At 35.9% G+C, this 22,296-nt stretch overlaps 1 protein-coding gene across 1 annotated transcript in view; it reads right to left on the reverse strand.

Annotated features, from left to right (window-relative positions):
- LOC104617021 (FAS-associated factor 1-like) overlaps positions 1-22,296 on the reverse strand; it is a gene marked incomplete at its 3' end in the record, with an annotated part of 88,699 nt that overhangs the window by 24,736 nt on the left and 41,667 nt on the right. The window contains exons 5-7 of the mRNA XM_010282231.1: positions 19,366-19,457; positions 18,919-19,007; positions 10,931-11,036 (exon numbers count right to left, since the gene is read on the reverse strand). Of these exons, the coding sequence (XP_010280533.1) occupies positions 10,931-11,036; positions 18,919-19,007; positions 19,366-19,457 (287 nt within the window). The remainder of the gene's footprint in view (positions 1-10,930; positions 11,037-18,918; positions 19,008-19,365; positions 19,458-22,296) is intronic.

Genomic DNA, 22,296 nt, shown 5'->3' on the forward strand with positions numbered 1-22,296 from the left:
ATCTGTTTCCAACATTGTGAAGGTCTTGAGATATTCTTCTGCACTTTCAAGTGACAGTAACATCATCATTTCCCAGAGAGATACTAGATATTAGATATACTAGGTAACAGCTACTAGATAAAATCACCTTCCTGGGGAGGAAGAAGATTGGTGAGAGTTAAGGTCTTTGGTACATCAAATCTCTGTGGTTCACAACCCCCCTCCTCACTCCAAAGCAATATACACAAATTAATGATGTCTCAAAAAATTGTTGTATTACATTAACTTAATTCCAAAAGTATCATCCCCAAAGAATCGACATTAGCAGTATTCTATGCTGCATATGAGACAGTCAGAGAGTTTCTGCAGGTAACCCAAGGCGGGGGGGACGGGGAAATCTCTTTTTCTTCCAAAACACAATGAATTAAGTCTTTACAGCACTGTTCTGCACTTTATATCAGCTGGGAAGATTGACTAAAAAAATATCCTCTCCTAACCAAACACTTTTTAACCTGATTCAGTAAGAATTAATTCATTAACACATTCCTGGTTATTCACAAAGTTCTAGTTCCCTAAATATGGTATGAACAAACAACGTAACAAAACAACAACAAAAAGCCTTTGTTCACAGTTCAATCCCCTTCCCAGTCAGCACTCACCCCAAAGCTTCCTTCCTTACCTTTTCATAAGGCCACATTACCAGTCCTTGCTCTGGATCGCATTTTCTTGATACTGATGGTTGTCCTACTTTCTTGCCTTTATCCACAGTTTCTTTATTTTTTCTACCTTTTTACTAGTCAGACAATACTTCATGTTGCATGAAGTACACATGAGCCACGGGAATCTCAATGCAATTTTGTTTTGGGCAGTCATACGTGTGTGGTTTTGAGGTGAGAAACCAGCTATTTCAGGTAACTCATGGTCTGAAGAGAAGTACATAAAGCCAGAAACCACTCAAGCCAACAGTTTCAGCCAGAGTATAATGGCAGTACTGGATATATGTGTTAGGTCTTGTGTTTTTTTGTTTGCCTGCTGATTTTTCTAGGGTGGACATCAAAATGATGTCTACTTAAATCCACTACACAAGAGGAGCAGAAGAATGATTGAGGCTATTTGCAAAACAGAAGAACAGTCAGAGGGCACTGAACAGAAAGCTCCTCCTTTTTCCTGTGTTGCTCACTATTGGAAAAGTAAAATACCCAATACAGAAGCAATTTCTGCAGAACTGGGAAGTAACCTTTGGTCAGAAGGTGACAATCTGCTCCCCGAGATGACCAAAAATGAGCAGATTTCATATAGGAAGACACCTGCTCAGTGTTCAAGACCAACTGTTTGCTGACATGATATGCAGGTAACCACAAACTTCACGCAGGTTGACAACGTCTTGTGGCAGTTGCCCCTCTTCTGGAGGATTTGGTTTTCTTTCCTGTTCTTTTTAAGCCTAGTTTGTTCCTACGGCTTTGTCTAACTATGCTTTAAAATAGCTTGCCTCCACCATATCCAGAAAAATTTCTTGTGCCATGTCTACCGTGATGCTTCTCTGGTGGTTTGATTTGTATATACATTAACTATGAAGTTTTACAGTACAAACTTATATCATTACTGCTGTCCACCATTGCCCCCACATATCTTCCAGCATTACTGCTTCCCAAACAGGGTAAGAATAAGTTCACTTTGGTCTGCCAATCTAGGCAGTGAAAAATAAAAGTAGATTCAGGGCTTGGTACAAACCCAAAAATTGTGATCAAACTATATAGTTAGTAAATTGTTTGTCTAAATCTTTCATGTATGATGAAAGATTATTATCATAATCATTAGCAAATTATAGACTTTGTAATGCAGGCAGTCACAAATTTGGCTTTGTATCAATCATTTTAGACCAGCTGGGTAGAAATTAACACAACTCTGGGATACATAAAATGAAGTGCTCTTTCATTTTTAATTCACCAGAAACTTTGAAGGAAAGAAAATGGAAGCTCTTGCAAAAATATCAGTTTCCTCTGATTTTTGTAAATCATTCCATTTCACTGTAGAGATATAGAGATACAAACACACATGGAATGTATGTAACTTAATACCACAGTAACTGCTCAATCAAAATAAATACTATATAAAGTATATGTAAAAGAAAAGGCAAGGCAGTTTAAAAATCTCTTTCTTTCATTGTTTGAGGCAGTCATACACATTAGTGATCACCAGAAGAATCATTAAACAAACAGAAAAGCTAATAGCCAAGCTACTCACAAGATACAATATTGTCAAAATTCCTGCTCTGAGCTTTTCCAGTCTACCAAGATGACCTTGTACAAAAATGCTTGCTTTGATTATGTCTACTTTGCCTAAGCTACAAGGCCATGTACAATGACAGCTGCATTTGAGAGCAACTTAAACCAAATTTTATCTTAGTGGCACCTAATCCAGGGACTGGTACAAGCAGCATGGAAAAGTCAGTGTCAAAATTAAACAATGAAGGCTTTTCTAGGAACAGATGCTTTTTGCCTGCAGCTGTAAAAACCTTAAAACAATCCTATACCCCACTGTCTGGTCACGCAACTACCACAAAGCAAGGCATAAATTTTGCCACTTATTGCAAATGTTTGCTGAGAGCTTCTATAACCCTTTTTAAAAACAGTAACAGGGATTTCTTGAGAGTGATTGAGAGGCCATTTTATCCTTTAAATTAGTGCAAGGCTCTTCAATTTATGCTCATGATTCTTCATAAAAAAACAAAAGACTAACTTTTCAAGTCATGTTTCACACAGACATAGGAATATAACTGAAAAATCCTAAGAAACAGGTTTACTAAAGAGATACAGAGTGCTGTTTCACTAAGACATTATGGACTTGACAGAGACAAACATTATTCATTCACATTTGAAACGGCAACTGAGTATTTTCTTTGCACAGTAATCACAAAGCGATGCAGCACACTATCATTACACTGCTGCTAAAATACTGTTGACTATTTTGGTGTCGTATCTCCACAATTACTACATTAAATATTCTCATCCCTGTAACTCTCAAAAAAAATTTCCTCTTTCTATTAAATGGATGCACTAATAAACTTTAAACCAAAATATATACGCTTACTGAAAAACCTTCTATAACTCAATGAATAAAAGAAAACCATCAGTTCCCAATTAAGTGAGCAATTTACAATGTCAAGAATCTAGTTGCGCTCCATATGAACTGATGGGGTTTTTAGATTAGCTTCTGTTGTGTATTTAAAAGTGATAGCACCAACATAATTTACATAAGTACAATATTTTCAAATATGTTCTCACCAAGCAAGCACTCTAAAATTGTGAAGTGTTTCCTTTCTTACTCAAGTTAAAAAAAAAAAAACAACTTTTCCAGAACAACAGTTCATTAGCACCTCACTATTTATAAGTATAATTGGGTTGTTTGATGAGAAAACATGAGAGAACACTGTGCCTACTATAATTTGCACAAATACAAATTTCATTGTTTGAAAACAAATCAGCAATTCAACAATTGTGGTTTTGTTTTTAATATAAGTGTATATCATACAATAATAGACGTGATCATATTATAGCTAACATAGGATAGAAAGGTTAAACCATGCTCTAGTACACGTTAATTTACAATCTGTAAATTATTTTTTTTAACTGCAAAAAATGCTAACTTTAATTTTTCATTTATGGTTCAACCAAATATAATTCATACAGAAAGCAGTGAGATGCTATTTAGCTACAAAGTACTGCTTTCCCACTTTAAACAGCACCGAAACTAGGGCCATAACTGTTTAATATGTTCATAAAGCTGCTTAGGTTTTCTTGTCATTTCATGCTAACACCTTTTTAATAGCCAGCATTATGACAGAAGGCTTGCATAAAAATTCTCCACCCCAAAAGCAAAACATAGCAAATATTCAAAATCAGAATAGCAAGCGATGGCTTTAATTGCAGTTTTAAAAAATATTCAGGGTTTTAAATTAGGTCTTGATCCCCAAAATCCTTAGCATCCTTAAATTACATGAGCAAAGCCATTCAATTCAACATGATTACTTCTAAAATAAGGACAACTCACATGACTGAGCATTTACGAAGCCGAAGCTATAACCAAAATTATAACAATGACTCCTCATTACTTTCAAATTCAAATAAATTGTTCCTTATCCTTTGAGAGTTTCTCTCAAATCCAACTACACTTACGGATGGAGTGTAATAGAGACCGAGAACGAGAGAAAGGAAGAAGGGAGATATAAACATACACCCAAAACTACAAGCGCTGACAAATCGAAAGCTAACAGATGTGTGACTTCTAATTAGTTATAATAATCTGTGCTTCGACGCTATTGGAACACGCCTCGCCTTCCCTTGGAAATCAAACAGCTTCCTGAAGAGTTTTAAACTCTCTGGGTGCTTCTAAATTTATTCAAGGAAAAACCTTGCTTTCAGAAAATTTTAGATATCTACAGTGATAACTTTATGAAAGGAAAATATTAAATTATAATTATCCTAAACAGACACAGTCTTGTGAAACTAACTCTACATTCATATGAAAATACAAAGCATTGACTATAATGAATTTGATTCATCCTTGGACACAAAGCTTTACCACAGTAAACTCAGTCAACTGTTGCTCTTGCTTTTATATTCATAGTACTTAAATAGCGCACTTTAAAACAAAAAAACCTCCAATTGGCTTTTCATACATCCACCCTCCCCAAAAATAACGCACTTGAAAAACCCAAATGATATGAAAAGGCTTCAAGGCCTCTTTTCTCCTTTTCACAGCACTTTTTTTTATTTCTGTTTGCAGTAATCTGCCTTTCACTTTCTCATTGCTACAGAACAAACGAGGAGGCTCAGCACTTTGAAAAGGGGGCTCAATGTGTAATGGGTCCACTAGAATTAATTTAGTTGCACCAAATCCATTGAGCAGTGAGGTTTTTTTCTCTTCTCAAATCATTTTGAGTCGGACGCAGCCCCCAGCCTTTGTAATTCTAGTAAAGCACTTAAAGTGCACAGTAGGTGTTCATCAGGACCATCTGGTCAAAAGCAAAACAAGCTGCTGATTTTGCCTTTGAATAGAATGAAGCAAGTGTGAATTAGTCTCTTCAATTAGCACTATTACAACCTGTCAAGTGCATATTGTAAAACAGGATTATTACAGTATTGGTCACCAGTGCAATTATTTACTCTCTGCCTTTTCTTGCATATAAAAATGTCCATGTTTACTAGTTTTTGATAACTGAAGACCGTTTCTTTAATGATATGCACGTCCAAACCCACCAAAACCAAATTACAGGTTATGAAACATATTCTGTCAAGAATACATTAAGCCTCATAATTAATAGAGAAGTAAAAGAGTGCCCTTCCTTTATCTCTTATTGCTGTTTCTGTTGCATAAAAAGAAAAAGAATAATGCTTATATATCTTTATCAATATGATCTCTTCGAAACTGATCTCTACAGTCAGATATTAAGATATTTTAAGTGTCTAATAAAGCTATCACTTCAAACAGGTACATAAAAGATATTTTCTCTTTATTTCCCAAGGAACTTCCTTTTCATATAAATTCCTAACACATGACCATTTACAAAAAGTTTATCAAGGATTTCTTTCAGCAAATATATTTCACTTTAGAAATCTGCTAGTTTTCTTTAAAAGAAAGGAAAAAAAAAATCAAGAAGTCAATTTAGCTTCATAAAAATATTTTTTTTTCCTCTCTCCTTGTTAAAAAAGTGAAAACCTAACTTGCTAGCTCATATTCATTTACCACTATAGAACACTGAGGCTATGACAGTGATAGATGTTTAAATTATGTATTCTCTTGCTGTGACTCACTGTAGGTTTAATACCGCTTTTACATGACGGATTTCTTTTAAAAGCAAACAAAACATGTGAATTTCACAAAAAGAATATACATCTCCAGTACAATCATATAGCAACAACATATTTCACTAGCTTCTCTGATACTAAGAGAATAATTGAACAACAGTGTAGAATGTTTGTGCACCTCCTATTAAATACCGAAGTGTTAGTTACTGATTTTTGTTAGCATAAGAATAGTTTTCAACAATTTTGAAGCAAGTAAAAAAAAAATCAAAATATAATATTACTGTTTCTGAAACTGTTAATGTATGAACCATCTTTGGATATGTTCATATTCTGATCTCTGGCAAATTTATTTTATTGTAATAGCTTAGATGCAAGATTGAAAAGAACATCATTATTTATATATACATTTCGTGTCCCCATGCCAATGTCTGACCTTTACTGTGGATGATCTCACTCAACAACAATTGGCTTGAAAATATTTTGTATAGATAGCAAAAATCTGACCTGAAAAAGGTACAAGACCTTCGGATGGATTATTTTTCTGCATGTTGAAGGTAATTAATCTGCTGACCTATATTGTTTTATATATATGCCATTTAAATAAGGTTTCTGCCTGCGTGTTTATAAATGGTGTTTCTGTTACCTCGTTTCACATTCATCTACTTATCAAAAAAGTTTTTAAAAATTCAGCACAAAGGACCTCAAACTGTCATTAGGGTCTGTCAATGGAGAATTTATAGTTTATCTCAGCCCAAGCAGTTGTGTGCACAAATAGTTCCTCCTCCTGCCTGGAGTGCTATTGGATACATTGCTTTTCATATTCCACCTTAGCCAGTAAGTCTACAGGGAACAAAGAACAAATATATTACCTATCACAGGTGACAGGGATGCTAAGCAGCCAGCCTCCGATCAGGTTATTGGCTAAAGGAACGGAATAAAGAGCAGATGCAGCTATGCAGAAGCAGAGAGTATTTAGGGACCCATCTTCTTTGCGTTGTTTACACAGATTTTATGTTTTACTAGGAATTATAGTGCCTGGTACATGCTTTGTGTAGTATTCTCAGCTGGAATCTCCAGCAGTTACAAAATAAAATCACCAATCTACAAGAGGCCTGAGGCTCCTGCATATTTAACTCGTCCACCCTACAGCAGCCACAGCTTGTGTACACTGGATACTTCTGTAATCCTGCACACAGGAATCACAAAAAGGCTTCAAAGTCTTTACCAAAAGTAAAATAGACAAGCGCCAACTCCTTGTTTTTAACTGAGTTATCCACGTTGCTAATTCTTTTTTTCCTATGTCACTGGCTAAAACAAAAAAAAGTGTGGAGCATGCTATTGTAACAAGAACTCAAATTCAAAATGTTTTTCACAAATTAGTTTGTCTGCTCCGGGATGAGAACACAAACTTGCTTTCTGTGAATCACTTAAGTACTCCCCCCCCAAAAAGGGCCGTCCTTTGTTCCCGTCAAATAATATTACAACTTGCAAAAATGAAAAGTAGTAGAAAAGTTAATTTCTAAATGAGAACAAGTTCGTAAGAATAGACAGAAAACAAATTATGTTGCGTGTGGCAATGCCTTGTAATAATTTACCACGTAGCTTCTCAAAGAAAAAGTTTAAAATTCTCTCACTCCAATTACGGATAGCCTCTGCAAATTATCTTCGCAGAATAAAGAGCAAGTATTCAGAGAGAAAACTCCTTTTAGTCTTGCAAGTATTAGGAGTTCAATTTGCTAGATTTGTCCTACTTAACATATAATACATTGGAAATGTATTAATTTACAGTCTCCAAACTGGCACAAAACTTACTAATTTCCACTTTAAAATGCAGATCATGGAAAAAAGTAACCATGATATTTCCCAAAGCAGTATCTGCCCAGAATTAATTTAATACTGCAATTTTACAAGAACAAACAGATGTCAGAAACCTGTGACACAGATTAATTTGCAATTTAATCCAACATGTTATCATTAACTTTCCAAGTTAGCAACTCCCCTGCCCAATTCACCAAAAAAAGAAAAAAAATCCAATATCCAGAATTTTGGACAAGTTCAGTTTAATTTTTTATTTAGTTTCTGAAGACTCCCTATAGACTCATTATCCCATATCAATATTACTGAATGTAACGTATTTTTTTAAACTGAGAAATTAAGTCTCAATATGTAAACAACTGAAGATGTAGATAAAAGCATGCAAAAAAAAAAAAAAAAAAGGCATTTTCAAGTAACATCCAAAATCCAACTATTGAATTAATATGCAAGAAATTGTGGAAGCAGACACGAGAACTACAGTTTCAGGATTCTCTCAGAATTTTTTGTCAGATTGTTTTCCCATTAAACACCAAGATTTCTTTGAAATAACAATTCATCCAAATATCATTTACTATCAAACATGCATTCTAAGCAATAAAAAAAGATGACAGAGAACTGAAGCAATAGTAGTTTAGGAGAGCACAGCTGAGAGCTCACTGGATTTTGCATTTAATCCATTACAAAATATTTACGACGGTTTTGAAAGGGTGGTGCGGTTCGGTTTTTTGTGAGGGGTTTTTTGTTTGTTTGTTTTTTTTTAAAAAAAACTCAGAAAAAATATCTATTCCTTAAAATTCACAGTACTAATAGTAAAAACAAACTAAACAACTAGCCCTGGAGAGACAGTTGCACCCAACTGTGGCAAGCAGTAGAACATTTATAGAATTTTAAATATTTCTTTTAATAATTGATGTAGTCATTTTGAATCTTTCTGCATAGGATATAACGTGTGAGTAGATTGCATTAACACTGCTTAAACATTTCAACTTGTCAGTATGGCCAAGTCGATTTCTGAAATATTTGCAGTATTTTCCCATCGAAACAGTAATAAAGGTAGAATAAATATATGCCACTGCTTTATAATCACTGAACATTAATGAATATTTTATGTCTTTTTAAATCTCCCTGTTTAATTTAAAAGGGTGAAATTAAGTCTCCTCCCTGCAATATGCCAATTATCTGTAAATCAAACAATAACTTGGCCATTAAACTCCTTTTTGTTAATATACCAGAAGCCAATTTGAAAACACTGAACGGCATTTTTAGGTAATAATTGAATAGTCCTTCCTGCCCTCTTGTGGTTGGCAACCAGAACTCACATAGAGCTTTTCCACGATTACAAAAATATACCAGAAGGAAAGTAAACTATTAATTTGTTAAAGTGTGAACAAGAGAGTGAAAGAAAGAAAAAAAAAAACGAACTAACAGTCCCTGGAGAGGACAGAGACAAGGGAGAGAAGAGAAGGAAAGGTATGACCGATTCCTCCAAATCGCACAGACTAACTAGATTCATCAATCGTTTGTTACAGAGCTCACTCTATGCTAAAAGAAGAAAAATTAAAAAGCCATTAGGGAGCGAACATACAAAATAGTGCTTGTTTTCTATAATTAGACAAACGTTCGCCAACCCTTTTACCACAGCCAAATCCCTGGTGATCTCCACGAGACTTTGCACAGATACATTCACCTGTTCAGCATCAGCTGCACAAGAAGGTCCAGCGTTCTCTTTTCATTTTAGCCTCTGAAATGGTCTTCATAATTTTATACACCTTATTGGATGTAATACTTAGATATGAGGCAAAAAGGCAAAGGAAGGTTTGATGCTCATGCTGGTTATGGGGTGGGAGGGGTTTTTTTTTTTATTTTGCTTGTTTAATGGGGAAAATCATAACTGACTTTTAAATTACATCAACTTTATATGTTAATGTGTCGACTGTAACCTGCCATCACCAACAAACAAGAAAACTTCAGTGTATGTAAAGGCAGCTGGAATTCCCATGCACTGTCTGGTTCCTTTAAGCCAGGTAAGACCTACCAGCAAAGTAGTAATTGATATAGCATAGATAGAATAACAGACAGACAATATCATAGAATCACAGAATTCTTAAGGTTGTATGTATGTGTTTTCTTTTAGAATCTCACCATCTCAAAATTAAAACCAAATATTCTGATCATTTATTTCCATAAATATTCAAATTATTTTTAATTGTAAAGAGTCAGAGTTTATCCCCTCAAAAAAAGATGCAATTATATTTGTTTATATTATAAAAAAACACAGAACTTACTATAACAGGTTTACAAAGGTAAAGTAGAATACAGGCTTTCACACATGGGAAAGATCAGAATTTATATCTTAAAAATAATAGGAATTGCAATGAAAACAGTTAATGATCATTTAACATTGTTGTATGAGATAATGGTCCTATAGCTATTATTACAGAACTTAAAATAATTCTGTCTACAATGTCAGCATGTGACATGAAAAACTTCAGTAAAATCTGTTCAACCCTGGAAGACTGAGAGAACTGTCAGACTAATAGCAAACATACATTTCATTTGAAAAGCAAACATTTAATCGTAATATTTTGTAATGTGAATTCTAAAGATTCACATTTCTAGATTGTTTGTCATGTTTCCAGAAGTTAATGGGTTATATGGAAAATAACATCCAAAACATCTGGTGTTAGACATACCATGGAGCACTAGACAACAACCTTTGGTTTTAGAAAGGAGTTTTAAAAATATGCAAGGACTGCTTGTTCTAAATTCAGAGAGTCCAGAGTCATATAAGAAATATTTGTTCCTATAGGACTTAATTCTGACGAAGTTCTCTACAATATCACCCCTTGCTGGCCATTCTGCTGAACGGCAGTGACATCCATTATATACAAAACCATTTGGCTACCAAGCCAGTAAGAATTACAGCACTATGATAGCAACCAGTAATGGTTGAGGTGCTTACAAAATGGAGATATTGCTGGTTAAAAGAAGGGAAGACAGAGGGAGCTTCAAGGAATTTAAAGATAAAATGTAATTTGAGTAACTGCCTTTCCTCATCACTCTAGAAGAACTCAATAAACACTGTTCGTGTATTTTGCTACTACAATGCAAAAAGAAATATCTTTTTTGTATAATTTAATAGAAAACCTTTTTTAGGACATGTTCTTTAATCAAATTACAGCAATCTTAATGATCCAGTTGATTAAACAACAAAAAAAAGACTAATAAAATAAAGGGATATCCATCAAGACTATGTAATCCCTTTTTAACAGAGCTGACGTTAGCTATAGTGAGCTACATTTATTCTTCAGCTGTGAAACAGCACTCACCTCCTGAATGGTACTGCTTCCTGAGAAGTTGAGGTTGTACTCCCGCTGGACTTCTCGATGGGTGACGATCAGCATGAAGTTTTGATTTAATGACTCCTGCAGGGCCCTGAAATGGTTGAAAGAAAAACAAGAAAACCAGGGATAAGCATGTTATAGCTTGTTTTACAGTTAGATGCAAAAACCCCAGGGTACCCTAAACTCTACATGGACAAGTCCAGGCACAACATTATCATCTCTCTTTTCACTCTTAAATGCAAGGAAGCATGCTGAGAATGACCAAAGGCCATTCCCAAACTCCTTCCTTAATAAGGTGACTGCAGCCTTTAAAGCTCTTCTAATGTTAAGTATTGTCAAAATCGAGAGTCACATTATCTCCACAAACATCAGGTATATTTAGCACTCATAATGCCATTAATACCAGGCTTCTAAGCATATTGACGACCAGACAAAATATGAAGCTACAATGCACATTCAAAACTGACAGTAAGTGGAACAAGGCAAAGCATGCTCTTGCTTCTCTACAGTTACCTGAAGCATAAACCAAATGGAAATTTTTCCACTTAGTTTCATTCAAAGCACAAAAACCCAGCCAATTAGAACTGGAAAACTAACCACAGCAAAATTTCTCATTTGGGTATTGAGCACTTAGAAAAGTTACTTCTGCTCAATTTTTTTTTTATGTACATAAAAACACCTTTAGTCATATGAATTAAAGAAAAAAAAAATCTTAAGATACAGATTAAACAGGCCAACTACGTGTTCATGTTGTCACAAACTTGGGGTTTTCTTGTGATTTTCCTGGTAACAAAACATCTGGATCTTTGCTTAATTAGGTACAAAATTATGCAGTTATCTATTTTTTAAAATAGAAGGCAGGACTTCTGTTGTAGACATGGCAATTACAGCTGTGTACAATCTTACATAGGCTACAAAACTGCAGCAACATTGTAACATAGCTTGGATTTCTACACAATATTCATGCAGACTTGACCTGTCCAGTGGCATAGGGAATTAAACTGGGCTTATTTGATTTTTTTTATCACATATTCTTAAAAGAATGACAGACTGGGTTTATTTCCTTCACATCTTCACTGTTCCATGACACTTCAACATGCCATTCCTCTTAGCAATAAAGGACAAATTCTGTATGCATATGAGCACAGCTGTATCTTAAGATACAAGACAACAAGAAAGACTGCTAGATTATTTGAGTCCTGATTTGTTAGTTTTTCCTTCTGCTGGAATTACTGAGCTGCAGTTTTGCCACTCAGATGCTAAGGAACACATGCAATGCTCATTGGATGCTTCAGCAAGAGATGCACCATTTGCTTTAACATCTCAAGAAAAATTACCTTACAAAAATATCTTCACTCAGCAACTTAATTTGGATTCTGTGACATCTTAAACATAATAATCACATACTACAAAGCAAAATCATGAAGCGCTATTTCTTGTCTTATGGTTTTGTAATATGGAAGACAAATTTTACTCATTGTCAATGCTAGGTATGATCAAGCATATGAGAGACACTACAAATGTAACTGAAGTAGGTCGTTGATGCTGAACATGAATTTAGCTGCACTTGTCACAAAATGTTGTAAGAAAAGGCCTAAAAAATTTTTAAAAAGGAGAAAAAGAAAAAAAGGTCTTGAAAAGTTTTATGCCTGTTTTCAAAGGTAATTCTAATTTGATTGTTAACAATAAGTTCAGCACTGCCATAATCGTATTTTCTTTTGGCAAATTTTCAGTAGCAACTAAAATATCCTGCTGTGCTTTTTCAGATTTTGATTTTTTATTTGTTTTCAGCAAATACTGGAGGCAAATGACATATTTAATTGCTCTGAAACATTAATTACAGCATATGTGAATGGCTCTGGATTCCATACAGAATCACACAAGGCCCTGTTATAACTATTTTTTACTCTATTTGGAAATCTGTAGATGCTAACCGATAACATGACTCGCATTTTCATTCTGTAATTGCTGTAAACATAGAATGAAACAGGCTAGTTTGATCAACCCTCAATCTCTCAGCGTATGCATGATACACACACTTCAGTACGATCCAAAAAACAACATGCTAATGAAAGCATCTATTCATAGGAAAGGTTTTCCACTTCTTTGGATGTGATAGCACAGAGTATTCAGAAAAGGAAAAAATACCCTTCAAACACAGTTAATTTAAATTAAGTGCCTTAAAATTAAAAGCTTCAATTTTTGAAGCAACTAACAATTTTGACATTTCTACTATTCAGATTTCTAAACAAGAGGAGGCTAAAAATTAAGCTGCTTAATAAAAGAAAAAAACTAAAAATTCAGGAAAAAATTGGTTTTGAAAGTGTTAGCTAGCAATTAAAATGCATGGGTAATTATTCACCTTTTCCTCAGAAAAATATTATCATGAGGAATATTACTTCTGCTTACACAGAAATGCAATAGTCAACTGATCAAATCCTTTGAGCTCAAAATCTCATCTGTTCTGACAGTCACAAGACCTGGACCATAGTCTTTAGAAAGTCAATGGGAGGAGGAATTGACGGCCCATCTGATGGACGGTTTGTGCCAATGACTTCCTACATGTACCAACGCTTCTCTGTGGGATGTGGTTGATTTGAAGATGCACCTGGACAATCAGCAGGGTCGGTCCCCTTCCGTATACATTTCCTCCAGCAACGAGGGACGTAGATTACCCCACATTATTTGTGCCAATAGAAGTCTGCTTCGAAAACATACCTTGCCCAAAAATTGTATTTTCAGCCATTAAGGCTATGATCAAAAGTACAAAATAAGTGTATTGAAAGGAGACTTCTCATTGACAGTAAGCTGAAGCTTAATTTTATTTCTTTTTAGGCACACATAACTGTATTGAGAAGACCAACTTTGAATGCAATGCACTTTTCTAAAATTTTGGCTTCAGTGTTTGCAGCAGTTTCATATTCCTGCAGATGTTATCAGTCGATGACAGTATTCCAAATGGAACATCTGCATTAAAAGTAAAACAAAAGCAAAACAAACAGAAAACACAAACAAGGCCAAACTCCAGGTCTCATTAAAGTTAAGACAGATTTTCTTTCCTTTTTCTGAGGGGGGTGTGCAGGAGGACACAACTTGATGGTATTTTGGGGCACCAATTTTCCATTAGAGGAACTCTGCCTACAACCAAAAAAGAAGTCCAAGAACAGACAAAAGAAAATAGACCTGAGCACAGTCATCATTCTGACCAGTTCTAGCAAGAGAGACTTGGACCACTTTAGGACTTCATATGGATTGCCTATGTAGCATTGGTTATCAGCATTATCACAATGCACAGAAATCTCAGTGGTGGACCAGGATTCAGCCAGGATTGAAATGCTACAATATGCAAACAAAAATGTTCCTCTTTGAAACTTAAATTTCAAGCAACGGAAGTTGCAAGAATTTTTTTTTTCCCCCCACTAAACTCAAAATATTAAAAGTCAATTAAGAGTCTGGAAAGAGTTTATTCACTAGCTACTCCATCCAAATTTCAATACAGTACAATTTATAAACTGCAAATCTGCTAAATTCAGAATAGAAACAATATTTAGCCAATAAGGGGTAACTGCAAATACTGCTAATCTTAGGGGACAGCAAGTGTTCAATCAGCATATGCAATGCTGAAGCAAGTATTAGGATTTATATTTATTATTTTTAAGCTTCCAGTTTTACTGCTTTTCTATTGTTCTGTAACACTTTATATATAAAGTAGATTGGTTATATCTATTGTTAAGTGACTGCCTTAATGCTTTGATTTTTTGATGCAATAGTTTGCTTTTTAACAGCATTTTACTCTGAAATTTTAGTAATATTTTAAGCTTTGAAACGAAAAGTTTATCCTTAAACAATGATGAGCAAATGCTCCTTTTCATTTCAGTTCTGTTAAGTTTTTATGAAATACATTCAGTATTTCCCATTAGGCAGTATCTTTCTCAGTCACATGGAGATTTCCCTAAAAACCTCTGAATTTTATATATAAATAGGTATGACACAAGGTAATTAACATTTCCGTTTTAAACTTACAGATTTATACAAGCTCATGTCAACAGAAGTCCAAATTTACTGTAATTACAGATTATTTACATTAAAACAAAATAAGAAATCAGTATGTAAATGTAATGTTTGTTGTAGCTAATGCAGCAGGAGGTGGTAGATTAGGTTCAAACAGCAATCAGTTAGCAAATCTGGCTAACATGTAAATGAGCAGAAGCCCTTTTGTTTACATTCGATTGCATTTTAAACTTCAGGATTTTTAAACTGTCTCATGAGCAGATGTGAAAATAAAACATTAATCTTACCATTCTTATTGAAGCTTTCAAAGTAACTAAAGCAAGGCACTGCTCCTGTCCAGCTAAACAGACAATACTAATAATTGGAGTTGCAGGTTACATCGTTCTTAATTAACACTCTGCTACAGTTGATAACGTACAACAAGACACCATGCCACTATCACCACTGCTCTGCAACAACCTAAAACACAGGCATTCAGCAGTATATGCACCCATTACTTGCAAGATGGGGGTTGTGGGGTTTTTCCTATACACACAGATGATTACACTCCTTAAATAAGTTACAATCACTTAACAAAATTACATCATTTGTAATAATCTCCCAAGGTATGCACCTGGTCAAATAGCCTTTAACTGTTTTGAACTTTCCAGTAATCCATCAGGTACAACAGAATACCTAAGACTTTCAGCTATTTAGCAAAAAAGTATGAATATAAAATACATTATATCCATTAAAATGACAATAGAAGAAAAAACTAATAAAAAACATCTCCCAGAACATGCAAGATAGAAAGGAGAAACGATCTGGATTGGCCTAGCTCTGTGGCCAGGCTTGCATGCCTATGCTTTTGATGATCCCCTCTTGCATTCTCCTAAATCTTTTTCCTGAACTGGGTATTGCCGGCTTTCAAGAAGCACCTGAGGCAACAAAGGGAGGGAATTGTGCTCTGAGGAAGCGAAGAATCTGATCTGACAAAGCTGGTGCAAGGAATCTCTCCCCTTGGACAATTAAATGATGGACATTCTTTGGCACCGCACCTTTTAAGGCTGCTTTCCAAAGGAAATCATGTTCTTCTCCACCCGCCTGTTCCACCTGGTAACTTTTGAACATATTCACCAGTTTCAAGGAGGTCTGTCAGTGTTATAAAGGTCTCAAAGATTAGGTGTAAATCAACAGCCGGGTAGAGGAAATGGATCCAAGTTACCACCCACCTTAGTAAAAGGTTGCATCACAAGCATAGTATTTTATACTCCATCCAGCTGACCTCTAGCCAATGATCTCAGAACTACCCATAGCATATGATTTCACCTTTTCTTTGATACCACCTCACTATCAGCTGGAGAACAGAGACAGGGCAGGCTGACTATCTATGCAAGGGCAAAAGGGGGGGCAGAAATTACATAGGTCCTACAAAATACATGGGAGGAACCGGAGGTGGTGTCAGAGGTAGGGGAGATGACGAGAACCATGGAGGGAGAGGGCTGGGTTACTGCAGCCACTGGGATGAGACAGGAATTCACCAGAAATCAGGTTTCATTACATCCACAGCTTGCAGAACACATCATCGTTGTTCTGGGTATCATGCATGGATAAGTATGGCTTTGCCAACTGAATTGTGGAAGCAGGGCATGTAACCCTACAGGTGGTATTTGACATTCAAATTTAATCTTTACACCTCGATTTACTAGCATGTGGGAGTAATACACTGGGTTTCTATTACCTATAGAAGCTTTAGATATGCCACTGATGAACGAAAATACCCTAGGAGATTTTTGTTTGTTTAAACTGCAGGATCACTTTGCCATTACATTTAGATGCTAGTTTTAAGTCTGTGCTGGGTTAAGCCCGTTCAGTCTGTCACAATAAACTTCAATGCCTACGTACCAACACATCGGAAAAGGATATTTCAGACACTGTTCTCCCTTAGTGTCAAGAACAGGCACAAACTGGGGTTTATAGTGCTGTGACCAGATTGCTCCTTTGAAGAAAGGCATATACATAAAATATCACGTACTGAAATCTCAAGCTTTTCAAATATCACTTTCTGGAGATATTCAAATCACGACTATTTATCTCTAGTTCAAAATAGAAGGCATTTGAAGAAAATGACAGATGAACTCACAACGTAAGAGGCAAAGTTCTGTAACATCCATTAATAATAGATGTGAGCATGATGCTTTTAAAAATTGTGGGTAATAAACTAATCTGAATAATAACTGACCTAACAGTAGGCAGTAAACAGTGTAACCGGGTTTGGTACATTGCTTCAATTAGATGTGTTTTGATGTGCATTGATGCTTTAATTGGAGGCAAGCCTCCCCTTTCATCTAGAATTTATGACTTCAGGGAGATGATCTAGCCTTCAAATTATCCTTGTTTAAGTAGCCACTAATTAATCATCATTTGCTATCCCAAAGCAACCAACTTTATCTTAAAAATATCCAGAACTACTCTCCACTATGAAACAAGTATAAACTGTAAAGGTAACAACCACTTTGATTTTACTAGCAAGTAAAGTTCTTTTAACTATTCATCCACTAAAAAAGCCCAAGAACTGTTTTTTAACAGTTTGTTGCTATATAGTTTATTGCAGTTGCAGTAAACAACATTCTTCAGACAGCTGTTTTCTTTCCAGAATCAAAGACATTCAAATGACAATATACAGTGACACTTGGGTAGAAAATTTTGAAATTGGAAATGGGTTTAACAAAAACCCACAAAACAAACAATTAGTCTCTACAGTGTTTTTCCACAGGATTTTCACTGCCCTTCAACTAGCTGTTTAAGTACAATGGCTTATTGTCCTCATGCACAACTACAGCTCCTGTTTGCACATACAGTTCACATACAGCTCACCATCACTCTGCTCCCTCTGTTCCAGGGCCACTATTCCCTCCCTTAATGCTTTTTTTCTTTATTATTATTATTTTTATAATTCATATCAACGTTCTTATTTCCTCCACAGCCTACACAGTTAGGTGCACAAGTACCTTTTAGCAATGTATGAAGTACTTTTAGTCATTAGGAAACCAGTTATTTTCGTTGACTGTCAAAGAATTTCCTCCATCAGTAATACAACTGCATTTGTAGAATATTCTCCTACTGACTACAACAGCAGAAAAACAACTCCCTCTTCAAACAATCTGAAGGCACTCTAGTCTAATGATCATGCGATTTGACCAATTCCAAAAGCCAGCCTCCCCTCTGGCTTGCGGGTCCGGAGCAGTGCTGCTCTTCCAGGCTCAATTACTGGGCACCATCTAGCGGCTACCGAATAAAATTCATATTTTCCCAGTAAGAGCTCATACAGGTCTGCCTTTCAGAAAGGGAAGGGCAGAAAAGGAAACAAGCCAAAGCAGTGAAAGTCATTACAAATTATAAGATTAAAGATTCCATTTTCTATAAAATAACATTTCATTTTCAAACTTTAGCAATATTCACTGACATATGAACACACACCATTAACTTTCTAAGCATTCAAATCAGTAATAAAAGGTATCCTGCTCAGTTAGAAGAAATTAATTATTCAGCCTATCTACATTCATTGTAAAAGTTCAAGAATATAGGAGGAAAATAATGTAACAAACATTTCAGAAATAAAGTTCTGATCTGCTGGCAATGATTTATACAAGCTTACGTTAAATGAACCAACATAACACGGTATCTTATGATAGGCCAGCTCTCATTTCCACAGGGACCAGATTTTTGTTAAAGTCATCACATCTGGGAAGTGTAAAATTCCGCATGTGCATAAGTGGTTCATGTACTACATCAAGGTTTTAAAAAACTTAACAACCTTCTTTTCAACAATGAGGTGCTGAGATCGTTCATCCCAACATTTACTAGAGCAGTGAAAAGGCTTTGTATTTACTGATTGCAGATTCCTGCAAGGATACATGTGGCTTTATAAAAACCACACAAAACCAAATCATACACGTAGAATTCATGGAAAAAAGACTTACCCAGAATGACTTGAAGAAGGAGGAGGCAGGTCAGGTGTTAGAACATAAAGACTATTATTTTTTGGCAAGTGTAGAGTTTTTAAAACAGTCTGAGGGGAGAAAAATCATTATAAATATAAAACATTCACCAAATCTGACCTATTATTTCTCTTAATTATTGATACTTATTTACAATACCACCAAATCATTTGTTTGGAGATATACTTATTGCTAACTTCATAATATCCTTTTTGTAGGTAGGCCATGCTATATATAAAACCAACACAAACTAAAGTGATTTGTCCTGATTTTTTTTTTTTCAGTGTTTTAGTTTAAGAGTTCCTTGTATGCCACCCAAGACATCTAATGCTGTTTGAAACTCACAATTCTTGCATTGTAATCCCCACCCACAGATGCTCAGTTTAAAACTCTGAATTCAGTTAACTGAAAATACAGTTGAAAACTTACACTATCATCTACATCTCCACTCTTCCACCCTTTTAAGAGCATTTTAGAGGCAGGAATCTGAAGTTCATTTTCTAGAATATGTTTGATATCTCCTAAAGAGAAAACAAAGAAAATATATAAAATATACACACTTACTGCTTTATTTCAAACAGTACTGAGTGATAGTTAAAAAACAAGAGCAAGGAACAACTTACTATGAAAATAATTTTTAGTCTAGTTACCCTTGTAACACACACTTCAAGCAGTAAAGGACAAAAGCAGCTAAAAAAAAAAATCATATAAAGCATTAATGATTGGAGAATCACATGAGGATTTGATAATTTGGACATGTATTTGAATAGTTCTACACTGCTTACGCTAGACACACACATCTGCAGAGGCATGCTATCTGGAGCAATGCACTTTACCAGCAACAAAGAGGTTGCATATTTCTGATACCCAATTCGCTTATCAATAATCCTGACCTAAATAACTGCAGTGTTCGTACAATTTGATGGCTCTGACAGTTTTTAGAACGTTTTGCACATTTCAGTGCTTGTCCTCTCCCTGTAGTTATCATAGTCATAAAATAACTCGGGCTGGAAGGTACCTCAGGAAGTCATCTAACCCAAGCCCAGATCAAAGGTCTAATTAAACCAGTTCAGTCAAGGATTTGCCCAGCTGACTCTTGAATGCCTCTAAGGATGGAAGTTTGACAACTTCTCCGGCTAACCTGTTCCAGTACTTCACCACTCTCACAACTAAAAAAATAAATAAATAAACCCTTATAGCTTATAGAAATTTTTAATGTTGTAAATTGTGTCCATTGCCTCTCATCTTATTATCATGCACCTCCGAGAAGGGTCTGGCTCCATCTTCTCTGTGTCCTCCCATCTGGTAGCTGTAGACAAGAGGTAAGGTCTCTCCTCTTCCCCAGGCTGAACAAGTCCAGTTCTCTGTGCCCCTCCTCCTATGTTGCCATGTGCTCCAGTCCCCTGACTATCTTGCTGGACTCACTGCAGAATGTCAACGTCTGTCTTGTACCAGGAACCTCAAAATTGGATGCAGTGCTCCAGATACAGTCTTGCAAGTGCTGAATAGAGGGGAATAATTATTTCCCTGTATCCATTATCTATGCTCTTGCTAGCACAGCCTAGGACATGGCTGGGCTTCTTCACTGCAAGGGCACAAGGGATCCCTTTTTTTACAAAGTTGCTTACTAGCCCGTCAGGTCTCAGCCAGTTATCAGATAGAGTTATCCTATCCCACATGCACGACTTCAACTTTGCTTTCTTTGAGTTTCACGAGGCTTCTGTCAGCCCCTTTCTCCAGGCTGTCCAGGGCCGTCTCAGGTGCAGACTTGCGCTCCAGAATATCAGTCACTTTCTCTGGTATTTTTTGTGCACCTGCCAAGAGTGCTCACCTTAACAACCAGGTTTTTAATAAAGACATTAAGCAACACGGGATCAACCCGAGGGACATCCCTAATCTAGTAACTGTTCACCAGTCAAACTTTGAGCCAGCAGTCCAGGCAACTATCTACATACCTTATCAGCCCACTTACTCCATTCTTATCTTAACAATATGACTGTAAGAATACTACAGCAGAGTATGTCAAAGGCATTAGTAAAGTCAAAAGTGACATCCACCATTCTCCCCTTGTCCACAGAGCCAGTCAAGAAATCATAAAAGGTAGGTAACGTTGATTAGGCACAATCTCCCATTAACAACTCCGTGCTGGCTGTTTCAAACCACCTTCTCTTCTTTCCTGTGCACAGAAAGGGCTTCCAGAAAGATTTTCCCCATAATTTTTTTCTCCATACGAACATGGACCAAATTCAGCAATCATCATTTAACAGTGAGCTCACATTTTCCTTAGCCTCTCTTTTCATGCTGATGTACTTACAGAAGCTCTTCTAGTCCCTCAGTCATTTCAGCTCCACCTGAGCTTTGGTCTTCCTATCTCCAAACCTGCATATTCTGGCAACACCTCTGTATTCCTCCTGAGTAGCCCATCACAACCTGCCACCTTATGTGTACACTCTTTTTGCATTTAGTATAGTCAGAAAATCTTTGTTCTTCTGTGCTGGCCTTCTGTCATGCTTGCTCCTCTTTCTGCATGTTGGAAGGGACTGTTCCTGTGCGTTGAAGACGTAGTCCTTGAAGATTAACCAGCTCTCTTAGGCCCCTTTGCCGACAGGGTAGTCTCTCATGGGATCCTGCCAAGCAGATCCCTGAAAAAGCCAATAGTCATCTGTTCTGAAGTCCCCAGTTGAAATTCTACTATTTGCCTTGCTTACTTCTCTCAGGACTTTAAACACAAAGCTGCCCTCAATCTTCACATGGCAAGATAGAGACAAGAGTTCCACACTGACTGCTTCTGCCCTACAGCTTAGTCATTTATACCTGAAAGAAGTTAATAAGAAAAAATAAAATACCACGGCTGCAAAATTCTGATTTGATCAGACTTTTACATCTGCTTTGCATGGATGACACAGTACAGTGCTGAGGAAAACATGAAACACTAATCAGGAATTCAAACTAATCACCACGAGGTGGCACCAGCCAATACCAAATCGAGTGCTAAGACGACAAATAAAAATCAAAAGTTGAAATTCTGAAATTTCACCACAGACATAAGGCTGCAGCATTGAAAATTGTTTTAATCAACTATTTCTTCAACTACTTCCTTATTTTGAGCTGTATAGAGTCTTCACACACACACAAAAATCCCGAACCAAAAACGCCTCTTCATCCTTAGCAAACTCACAGTTTGGGGAATGTAAAAAATAACATGCTCTGCAATGCTAACAATAGCATATTTCTAACATACTGTTACAAAATGCATCATTTTTACAATAAAGAAAACAAAACTTATACAAGAAATCTTGATTTACAATCAAGTCAAATAAAAATTTAAAAAAGAAGCATGCAACAATGCTCTTCACACTG

The sequence above is a fragment of the Phaethon lepturus genome, unplaced genomic scaffold (assembly GCF_000687285.1).
Source record: "Phaethon lepturus isolate BGI_N335 unplaced genomic scaffold, ASM68728v1 scaffold2142, whole genome shotgun sequence".
Classification (NCBI taxonomy): domain Eukaryota; kingdom Metazoa; phylum Chordata; class Aves; order Phaethontiformes; family Phaethontidae; genus Phaethon; species Phaethon lepturus.